This window comes from Cervus elaphus, chromosome 18 (genome assembly GCF_910594005.1).
Source record: "Cervus elaphus chromosome 18, mCerEla1.1, whole genome shotgun sequence".
Classification (NCBI taxonomy): Eukaryota; Metazoa; Chordata; class Mammalia; order Artiodactyla; family Cervidae; genus Cervus; species Cervus elaphus.
In genome coordinates, this window is record NC_057832.1 from 112,735,988 (window position 1) to 112,748,039 (window position 12,052).

A 12,052-nucleotide genomic window follows, 5' to 3' on the forward strand; every position below is an offset into this window, starting at 1 on the left:
TTAAAAATAAAGTGATAAGTCATCACGGAGAACAATTTATTCTGTGGCTGCCATCTTGACAGTATGAGTATAAACTTTGCAATCAGAGTTAAATAAAATTCTGAAGAAATGGAAATAATACATGACACCCTGTGTTCACTGATCTGATTTACACGAGCCTTTCTGCTTTACTGAGGATTAAAAGACGTGACGTGATGAATTTGCAAACGATTGTTGGCTGAGTCAGCACACAGTACACACCACAGACCCCGTCTTGCTGTTAATGGCTAATCCAGACCCGCATTTGCTTCTCAGCCCACAGGCACTGCAGCAGCTGTGATTAGCACAGGCACTGTAGCCAGGGCATGGCGGAAAATCAGACATGGGTCACAGAGTTCATTCTCCTGGGATTCCCGCTCAGCCCAAGCGTGCAGACGCTCCTCTTTGGGCTCTTCTCCCTGCTCTATGTCCTCACCCTGCTGGGGAACGGGGTCATCCTGGCGCTCATCTCACTGGACTCCAGACTGCACACCCCCATGTACTTCTTCCTCTCACACCTGGCCATCGTCGATATTTCATATGCATCAAACAATGTCCCGAAGATGCTGGTGAACCTGCTGAACAAGAGAAATACTATCTCCTTCGTCCCATGCATAACGCAGACCTTTTTATACATGGCTTTGGCACACACCGAGTGTCTCATCTTGGTGGTGATGTCCCATGATCGGTACGTGGCCATCTGCCACCCGCTACGTTACTCTGTCATCATGAGCTGGAGAGTGTGCACTGTCCAAGCTGTCACTTCCTGGGCATGTGGCTCCCTCCTGGCCCTGGTCCATGTGGGTCTCGTCCTAAGGCTGCCCTTCTGTGGGCCTCATGAAATCAACCACTTCTTCTGTGAAATCCTGTCTGTCCTCAAGCTGGCCTGTGCTGACACTAGGCTCAACCAAGTTGTCATCTTCTCGGCCTGTGTGTTTATCTTACTGGGGCCCCTCGGCCTGGTGCTGCTTTCCTACGCGCGCATCCTGGCCACCATCCTGAGGATCCAGTCAAGTGAGGGCCGCAGAAAGGCCTTCTCCACCTGCTCCTCCCACCTCTGCGTGGTCGGGCTCTTCTTTGGCAGTGCCATCGTCATGTACATGGCCCCCAAGTCCCGCCACCCTGAGGAGCAGCAGAAGATCCTTTCCCTGTTTTACAGTCTTTTCAACCCCATGCTGAACCCGCTGATCTACAGCCTGAGGAACAAAGAGGTCAAGGGTGCCCTGAGGAGAGTGCTGTGGAAGGACAGGCTAATGTGAGGGATGTCAGGGAGAGTCCTGAGGGTGGAAGGTTTGTTCTCTGTGAGACTTAGGAGAACAACAACGTACCTGTCTTCAAATCTTGTGTCTTAAATCTCTGCCATTAAGAATTTATATTGATCAGATGCTGTTCCTAACTCCTAAAGAATAAGGTCATGGAGAATACAGGCCATGAGAGAAGAATAGTGAGGTGGTAAATGCATGGCAGAGAGTCATCAATTCTCAGGGCCAGGTCCCAACACTAAGGTCTAGTTTCTTTTCTTTTGAGGTTTCGTTGTCTCAAATTTTGTCTTAAATTCCACTACAGTTTCCTTCTCCCTTATGAATATAAGCATATGCTAATAATGTCATAATAAATGCTGGTACAACAGCACACCTCTAACAAGACAGAATAAACACTGACCTTGGTTAAGCAGGATCCTATTGGGAAATGCAGTAAGAACTATAGAAAGAGCCAACTACTTGGTCTGGAACTTAAAATCTAAGGAGGACACCATATGTTCTGAAAAATCACCTGAATCTGAGCCTAATGAATTTATTTATGTGAAAACAAAAGCTTAATTTTGAGAATTTTTTGATATGGGAGACAAAAAATATGAAGATCTTTGTTTGCTTTCATTTAAGTTTGCACCATTTAATTAGAAAGAGTTTGTGTTTAGATTAACAGACTCTCATATAAATATGAAGATCTTTGTTTTATTTCATTTGATTTTGCACTGTTTTCCGCTTAGTTCTAAGAAAGCCCAGTTACTAACTCTTCTTCTCATTGACTATTCTGTTCATTAGTTCATTTGGGTAAATCATTTTGTCTCTGGCCATTATCTTAGTCTTCTTACCCCAGCAGTATCGGGAAATTGCCAGCCCCCGGAAATCCACATTTGCTCTAGTTCCCTCCCCACCCAAAAAGAATAATGTGAATAAAGAGATAAATATTAGCTCTAAATGTAACATTTAAAGCACTATGTAATTATTGTGTATCTTCTTTTAAAGGTGGGAAAAAACAGGTAATATTTTCATAAAAATGACTTTAAAAGTATAACTAGAAAATGTATGTTCTCTGAAACGTGAATGTGAGTGCTCAGTCATGTCCCAGTCTTTGCAACCCCATGGACTGTCACCCACCAGGCTCCTCTGTTCATGGGATTCTCCAGGCAAGAACACTGGAGTGGGTTGCCATGCCCTCCTCCAGGGGATCTTCCCAACCCAGAGATCGAACCCACGTCTCTTAAGTCTCCTGCATTGGCAGGTGGGCTCTTTACCACTGGTGCCACCTGGGAAGCCCCCAAATATATATACCTTATATTAAAATTAAAACCCCCAAAAAAGAGGAGGAAGAGGAAAATATAGGATAATTTGCCTCATACAAAACATAAACCATTGGTTTGAACTCAGAATTTTTCTACAAGGACTCATTAGAAAAATCAAGGGATTGTATTCACTCTTGTGTCAGTTCAAAAATACTTGAGAAAGAATTGACCAAAAAGATCAATCTTGTATGAAGGTAACTGGGGTAGATGAATTATGAAGAAATATCCTGTAACAGGTCTGAGGAGTGGCTCTGACTAAAAAAAAAAAAAAAAAAGCAACAAAACTATATTTTGTTAATAAATTGCATAAAATGCTTAAATAGATGAGAGATTACTATGAATTGTTTCAATATTTGTGTTATGAGATTTTAATAAACAAATTACATTTTGTCGTGACCCAGTATATATATTTTATTTTAACACTGGCCATAGTTTTGAAAAGGCTGAGAGCAAGAGGAAAAAAGGATACGTGTACTTGATACTTAGGATTCTTCTGACTGTTTCCCAATGTTATCCTACTCACCTTTCACCCTTATATGATATAAAGTAGATTTAAAATTTATTGGAGATTATTTGCTTTACAGTGTGGTCTTAGCGTGCAGCAAAGTGAACCAGATATACATGTGTATCCATATATCCCCTCTTTTTTGGATTTCCTTCCCAGCTAGGTCACCGCGGAGCCCTGAGTACAGTTCCCTGTGCTGTATAATAGGTTCTCATTAGTTATCTGTTTTATACACAGTATCATTACTGTATACACGTCTGTCTCAGTCTCCCAGTTCATCCCCCCACCTCATTCTCCTCTCAGTGTCCATCTATTTGTTCTTCAGAAAAATGGCACAGATGAACCTATTTGCAAAGCAGTGACCCAGGGAGAGATAGAGACACAGACGTGTAAAGAAGGTATTATTTTCCAAACTTTGGAGTGGTTTAGTAACTTTCTCTACACCTCACAACCAGTAATAGGACAGAGTTGGGAGTTTAATATCCTTGTACTGATTTCAAACCCACACTGCTTATTAGTTTTCTTCCTGAAACATCACCAATTTTACCTGAACCTGGCTTAGGCTTGGCATCTTCATGATGGCAGCGTGGCAAAGAAATATACTATAAAAAGAGTAGAATGGAAATCTAAGTGATCACACAGTAAGGTTACATGCTGGTAAAACTCATGATTTAAAACTGACATTGTTTTGGGGAGAGTCTCATTCAAATGAGGTTGAAGAACAGTGCATAGGAGCCTGGTTTTCATTGTTGTTGTTCAGTCGCCAAGTTGTGTCTGACACTTAACGACCCCATAGACTGCAGTACGCCAGGCTTCCCTGTCCCTCATCATCTCTCAGAGTTTGCCCAGGTTCATGTCCATTGAGTCGATAATGCCATCCATCCATCTCATCCTCTTTCACCCTCTTCTCCTGCCTTCAATTTTTCCCAGCATGGGATCTTTTCCAATGAGTTGGCTATTTGCATCAGGCGACCAAATTATTGGAGCTTCAGCTTCAGCATCAGATAAAGGGTATTCAGAGTTGATTTCCTTAAAGATTTACTGGTTTGATTGCCTTGCTGTCCAACGGACTCTCAAGAGTCTTCTCCAGCACCACAATTCCAAAGCATCAATTCTTCAGTGCTCTGCCTTCTTTATGGTCCAGCTCTCACATCCATACATGACTACTGGAAAGACCATAGCCTTGAGTATATGGATCATTGTCAGCAAAGTGATGTCTTTCCTTTTTAACTGCTAGAAGATGATGAAACTGTAAGAATTCTACATAAACTGTATACTCTGTATGTAGTGACATTTGCAGAAGGATTCATGAGATATCATCTAGGATAGGAAATACATACAAAAATCATCTCTCTGTAGTCTGTAGCTTTGTTATATTCATTTCCCTACCCACAACTAAGACTTCTCACCAGTTGAATAGCTAGAATAACTCTACTAGGAAGTTTCAAGTTCTACATGTGGAAATATAAATTCAGTGCTGTGGTAACTTGTTCACTGGTTGACATTTCAGCATTTTTAATGGCTTCCTCCTTGGATAGCTTTCTCTGTCCTTAAGATTGCCTGCCAAGAAGTGTAGTGTGGTTTGAAGAATAAACAGACAAGCAAATAAACAAATGAACAGATAATTTTTTTAAATACTAATCAGAGTTTAGGCTGGAAAAAAGAAACAGAAGAGCGAGTTTCAAATGTCCCATAGAATATCCTTTAAGAGGTAAAAGTGGTATTTTATTGCTTCCCTGGTAGCTCAGCTGGTAAAGAATTTGCCTGCAATGCAGGAAACCCTAGTTTGGTCTCTAGGTTGGGAAGATCCTCTGGAGGAAGGCATGGCAAACCACTGCAGTATTCTTGCCTTGAGAATCCCCATGGTCAGAGGAACCTGGCAGGCTACAGTCCATGGGGTCGCAAAGAGTCAGACACAATTGAGCATCTAAGCACAGAGGGAAAGCCTAGAATCATTAAGTAGGTGTATAAGGAGATGGAATAAAAATCCATATGAGAAAATATTTTCTAGAATTACAAGTTACCCAACAATGATATCTTGTTAATTGGTGTGCAGTCTTCCTATAAATATACAAGCAGAGGCTGAGTGAATATACATGGATTGAATGGGTATTTGGAATATATTCTCTCCAATGCCTCTTTAATCTTAAAATTTTTATTATTTCACAGTAAGCTTTTTAATTTTATTTTTTACTGTGGGAGAGGTCAGATTAACTTTAAACAACCATTAGGGACTTTTAAATGGTAACTTGGAATTTTTCTATGTCCAAGTTCAAACTACCTCATTCTTTCAATTAGTGAACAAATTCATCAAAAGAAAATATTGAAGTAGGAGAGAATTGTTATATAAGCTCCATACTTATGGTTCTCTTACTTTAATTTTCATACTGCCACTGTACTGCCACATTTCTGAATATAGGTGGATTCACATTTTAAAATACTATCTCGAACTTCAATCACAGTAGCTCAAAGACTTTCGCTTCAAACCCAGAGCAGCAACAGATAAAGTATGAAAAGAGAAAATTAAGAAGACAAAATCAGCCTGCAAGGCAAGATAAACATCTGTGTGGACCAGAAAGAAAGCATAAATGACCTGTAAGTGGTGCTGACACCATGGGTGTGCTGGCTGAGTCTGAAAGCTGTCAGGAGAGGCAATATCTTTTCTCTTAGAAACAATAGATACTGAAGTACTCCATGTGATAATGAGGAACTGGGATTAGGCTTCTTCCTTGAAAATAAGGTATGAGGAGGGCATGGAGGGACTCCCTTTGTTTGTGAATGGAGCTCAAAAATCTTTTATTCCAAAAACTGCTTCACAATACAGCCTTAGGAAAATTGCAGGGTAAGAATGTCAGAAACTCCAGGCATAACATTTCAGCCTGACATGGAATCCAGCCACCCACTCTGTCTGTGCTGGATCTCTGATATACTGAATATCACCTAGGGAAATAATCCTAAACCATTAATGTAGGATCTAAGTCTGGATACGATGGCCCATAAGTTAAGCTAAAACAGTCTGTAATCTTCTAGATGAGAGAGAGAGAGAGAGAGGAAGGAATGGAGGAAGAAAAGGAAGGAGGGAAGAAGAGAGAAAGGAAAAAAGAAAGGAAGGGAGGAAGGGAGAAAGGAAGAAGCTGGTCTGAAGAATAAGCTTTGAATCTATTTTCTTGACTTGAGGAAATCAGTGCCAAGAAAAGCAGCCAAAAACATCAACTGTAATACAAACTCACTTTTGATGATATTCATTTTGTGACATAAGGAATGATCAATTTGACAAACACCTTATATTTGTATGTTTCAAATGCATAAATAGACTTTTTTTTTTTTTATAAATAGACTTTTTAAAGTCATGACAACTGTTTTAAATGACCAGGGAATTAAAAAGATTAGAAAATGACAAGTAGATTTCAAAACGAACCAATTAAAAATCTTAGAAACAAAACTCTCATCCCTGAAATAGAACCAAAAAAAATCAACAAACAGGATGAATTCTAGACTGAGCACATTAGAAGAATTTGTGAAATAGAGGATGTGAAGTGAAAGTATTAGATACTCAGTCGTGTCCGACTCTTTGTAACCCCGTGGACTGTAGCCCACCAGGCTCCTCTGTCCATGGAGTTCTCCAGGCAAGAATACTGGAGTTGGTAACCATTCCCTTCTGTAGGAGATCTTCCCAACCCAGGGACTGAACCTGGGTCTCCTGCATTGCAGGCAGATTCTTTACCTTCTGAGCCACCAGGGAAGTCCAAAATAGACGGTACTAGTGAACAATTTACTAAAAAATGCAGCATATTATTTTTTAAGAAAATTGAATAAAAATCACATACAAGATAGACTGAAATGCAATATTCATTTATCTTATAGGAATTCCAGAAGAAAGGACAAAATGGGGCAGAACAGTAGTTGAATATATCACTCTTGATATTTTTTTTTCTTATTGATGAATGTGTGGTTTCTCAAATCAAGAGAGTACTCTGAGTATCAAACAATGGTGAAGAAAAATAAATCCATGTTTAGACATATTATACATAATTAATGCTCAGAACATTAAGGAAAAGGAGAAAACTTACAAAAGTTTCAGAGGGAAAAATAGCTACAAAAGAATAACATTTAAAGTAATAGCAGACTTCTCAGCAAAGCAGATGGCAGAAGAGAATTTTCAAAATGATGAGGGAAATGTCAAATTGTGTGTCGAATGAAACTTGAACAATTGAGTAATGATTTTGATGTCCTTTATTTAAGGGAAAACAACCCATGGATTGGAGGAATACAGTGCCTCATAAGCAGTGAAGCACTGTTCCCAAGGGATTTTGGACAGGAGCAAATTTTATAAAGTGTTAGAAGAGGTCATATAGGAATAGGACTTGATTGGCCAGAAGGCTGGGGATTTATTTATAAAGCTGGCAGGTCCTATTTCCTAGGGTGAGGTAAGCCAGCTAAAGCTCAGTTGTAGGACTGTGATTAACGTATGTTAGGTCTCCTTGACAAGTGCTTCCCATAAGTACAGGCTGAATTAGGTTTATTTTGTGGTGTGTATCAGGCCACTGGGGTAGCCTACATTCTGTGGGTCTTGATACACAAATCAACTTTATCACAGAGTGTGGTAGTGAGGGGGCTTCCCTGGGGGCTCAGACAGTGAAGAATCCACCTGTAATGCAGGAGACCTGGGTTTGATCTCTGGGTCAGGAAGATCCCCCTGGAGAAGGGAATGGAAACCCACTCCAGAATTCTTGCTTGGGAAATCCCATAGACAGAGGAGCCTGGTGGGCTACAGTCCATGGGGTTGTAAAGAGTCAGACACGACTGAGTGACTAACACTTCACTTTCATAGTAGTGAGGAGGTCCAATGGGATGAACCTCATCAAAGAGGCAGAATAAGAACAGTTTTGAGGAATTCTATTTTCTTTTGAAGGCATTAATTCATGGGGGAGGATTTTGCCTTTCATTAGAGGATTGATTTTGTTGACCATGAGAGCAATGATAATGACAGCATCCAGCTCTCATCTTGAATGGATAACCACCCAGTTAATGTCATCAAAAACCTTCAAGGAAAATGAGCCCGAAGAAAGTGAAATTTATGATCCTGAAATAAAATATGTTGTTCTCATTAACCTGTTAGATATGCAACAAAATCTGTCAGTGTAGCCTATGAATCTACAGAAAATATAGTCAGTGGAAATCAGGTGTTGAAATGAGGATTTCTGAAGAATAAAAAAGAAGGCAAAAACTGAAAGAAAAAGGGAAGAGAATAAAAAAATATGAAAGGGGCTCTTGCCCTTGGCTTAACTTTGAATCACCTAAGGGCTCTGGAAAACCTGTGGGCACTCACAGACTAAATAAATCAGTCTCTGGTGATGGGTCCTAAGTGTCAATATTTTTTAAGGTTCCCCAGGTACAAGATTTGAGAACCATGACTTTAATGAAAATATATATCACCTTAAAATCAGTATAAAAATGGCAAAAATCAAATGTGTTTAAAAAAAAATCTTTTAGATTTTCAAAAAATCAACATCACTAGGACTCATTATTTTACCACAATACATTTAAAATTAACAAAGAGATAATACAAATATTTGGAAACCAAAAATATACTTCTGCATAATTTATGTTTTATTGACAATGTTAATGGTAAAATTTCTGGCTAACAAACAAGATGTATAGCTAAAATGGTATTATAAAATGCAAATTATTTTTTAAAACCACACTTAATGATCAACTCAGGAATATACAATGACCAAGAATTAAAATAAAGAGAGGGTATAATTTATTTAAGAGCAGACTTTATTTATAAAGTAAGGAATTATAAAGATCATTAAAATAAAAGCCTAGTTCTTTTTACAAATGCCACTAAAATAGATAAGACTAATGACAAAATAGGGAAAAGTTCTATATGTACAATAATAGTAATAAAATATAATATGACCCCAAATAAAAATTTTTAAAATGATAATATAGGGAGCAGCTTCTTTCCAATATGTGAGGGTATAATTTAGACTCTTGTCACCAATAAGCCTTTAACTGAACAGGTTTGATGAGGAAAATCTTATTTTTCTACCTACAGACCTACTGCAGGTCATCACTCTCAGGGTAAAAGATAATTGGCCTATTATTTCCTTAATTTGTTTCTGTGCACACTAAAACAGCTCTAATTTAGGAAATTATCTTCTACCTACTTTATTATTTGAATATAGGAATGGTGTTATTGTTCAGTCGTGTCTGACTGTTTGCCACCCCATGGAGTGTAGCTTGCCGTCTCTTCTGTCCATGGGATTTTCTAGGCATGAATACTAAAGCAGGTTGCTATTTCCTACTCCAGGGTATCTTTCTGACCCAGGGATTGAACCCAAGTCTCCTGCATTGCAGGCGGATTCTTTACCACTGTGCCAGCTGGGTAGGCCATAGTGACTTGAGGTCAATTAATTTCCATTTCAGAAAGAAGAGAAAATGATAATAGTTACAGACCTAGGGGAACCTTGATCTTTCTTCCTATAACCCGCTGGGCTCAGAATCTCTGGAAACTAAAGAACAGGATTTAACAAGTCCCACTGGGATACCTTATCCTCTTTCTGACTCCTCGACATATTCTCTATAGCTTCTGTAGGTCCTGTTACCTGGTCTCACTGTATGAATTGCATTCCTTGTGGTGATGATGGAAAAAATATACGGGATACGTGTTCCGGTCAGGCGTGATATAACTCAAACAGTACTAGAGAGGATGCAAATAATATATGGGTCTCATGTGCCCTAAATACTACTTAATATATTTGGTGGGTTAAAGAAGGGGGAAATGAGTTCTTGAAACCAGAAATAAGTATAGCCTTTGAGAGCCCCCTTTCCCTCGAAGAAACAGGTGGTGGTGTGCAGTGGATCTTTATCCCTCCTCTACATCAAACTCTCAGAAGTGTATTTAAGGATAGCTGAGCTAGAAGAAAATAAAATCATCTCTTTTGAAAGATATCTTGTTGCCGCTATGGAGACAGTTTCTTTTCTCAGATAATCCTTGGAAGAAAAGAATTTCAACACTGATTTACAGATGCTATTTGTTATACTTTATGGGTGTACTTTCACTTTACCCAATTCATGTTCATCTTGTCTTCTCATATTAAGGTGTGAATTTGAAGTAAGTTTGTTATATTATCTAATCTTTGTTCACTATATAATTTCATATAGATTGTAATGAAAAATCACAGTGTTAAATGTAGTTGTTATTATCTGCTAATAGCAAATTTCTTCTATTTATGGATAGTTGACTCATTGGAAAAGACCCTGATGCTGGGAGGGATTGAGGGCAGGAGGAGAAGGGGAAGACAGAGGATGACATGGCTGGATGGCATCACCGACTCGATGGACATGAGTTTGAGTAAACTCCGGGAGTTGGTGATGGACAGGGAGGCCTGGCGTGCTGCGATTCATGGGGTCGCAAAGAGTCGGACATGACTGAGCAACTGAACTGAACTGAACTGAATAGGAAAATTTAAAAATTATCATCTCTTTTAGAAACAACTAATATAGGTTATTACTTTGATGCATTTAGTGTTGAATTTCTTATTTAAACTGTAAGATAAATAGCTATTTGAGAGATTTCCTTATAAACCTTTCTATCACCTCATGAAATTAAGTAGTGTCTTCATGAAATAATGGGCTAAATTGACTACAAAATGAGTTTGTTACAGAGGAGTGTCCAGAAGCTTTTATTTTTAGCATGAACTTTCTTTTGTTGAGTCATTAAACATGAGAATTTTCATCTTTGTCCGTTCTTTTAACAGTCTTATCATTCCGAGCAGGTTGTATACACCAGCAGACAAGGACTATCTTGTATATACTTAGCTGAAACATGTAGCAAGACATAGGATGTGTTTAGTAAATATCTGTGGATTTTATGTTTTGTGTTTTAACTACTTGCAGATAGGAGGAAGATGAGGTGCCACTCAGTTCTTCTACTTTAGTTTCTTATGTGCTTTAGTATGTGACATTTTACAAACATCATTGCTAATTTAAGTGGCCCCAAGTATTGCAAGCAAGTTGAAGTGAAAATGGTTAACACTTTTCTACACATTGAAAGCCAGTGAATCCTATAGTTGGAAAAGACCTCAGCATAACACAAGGAATCCCATCTTGAATAGATGATTAATCAATCTTTGATTTAAAGTATTCACTGACATGAAGTTCAGCCCTAGTATAACAACCAGTTTTCAAGGAGGTGATTCTAATTGTTATAAAGTTACTTCTTAATAAGACAAAGTCATCATCTCCCAGTAATTTCTACTATGAATTTTGATTCTCCCTTTGAAGCAGGGTGAAAGTTTATCAACTTTTGTTTATGAAGCCTTTCAAACATTAACTTATCAGAAAATTTTAATGGGGATTTATAGAGAAGAACTGAATTAGGAATTTTTTTAGATTCATATTTTAGTGAAATTTGGATGGATTCTGGACTGACAAAGTCTGTAGAGTCAGACAAGCAAGAAAACAGACAGTGGTTTAAAAGTTACACTGGTTCAAACCTACTCTATTGTGAAATGATTTTTAAAAATTTGATAAGCCACAACAAACTAAAGATTCCGGATAAATAATAACTTTTACATTAGAGTTAAGAAGGTATAAATATATATAAAAGATTCTGTGACGATGGCTCTACAGTTAGGGCTTTAGCTCTAGTCTTGGATATAGACCAATATTTTTTAAATCCTAGGTTACAACCCATCATGAAATCATTCAACCAGCAATTTTACTAATGAAATAGAATGGAATAATATAGAAAAGAAAATACCAAGTACACTGCACATAGTGGAGATTCAAAATGTATATATGTCTGTATATATATACATATATATATTTATGCATATATGTTCCCAGCAGATGTTTTACTGTAGGATATGGTGAAAATATTGGGAAAAACTCAAGTATAGATAAATATAGATATATGTATGTGTATATATATAAACACATGCATATGTATAAAC

At 38.1% G+C, this 12,052-nt stretch overlaps 1 protein-coding gene across 1 annotated transcript; it reads left to right on the forward strand.

Annotated features, from left to right (window-relative positions):
• The first annotated feature begins 329 nt into the window (after nt 1-329).
• Nucleotides 330-1,310, forward strand: LOC122674400 (olfactory receptor 2A5). Its single transcript, XM_043872693.1, has one exon. It carries the CDS (start codon nt 345-347, stop codon nt 1,275-1,277), a length of 933 nt encoding a protein of 310 aa, XP_043728628.1. The 5' UTR covers nt 330-344; the 3' UTR covers nt 1,278-1,310.
• The last annotated feature ends 10,742 nt before the right edge of the window (nt 1,311-12,052 follow it).

What these genes read in the sequence shown, in the direction of transcription:
- LOC122674400 (XM_043872693.1), top strand. Translation starts at nt 345, where the DNA reads ATGGCGGAAAATCAGACATGGGTCACAGAGTTCATTCTCCTGGGATTC.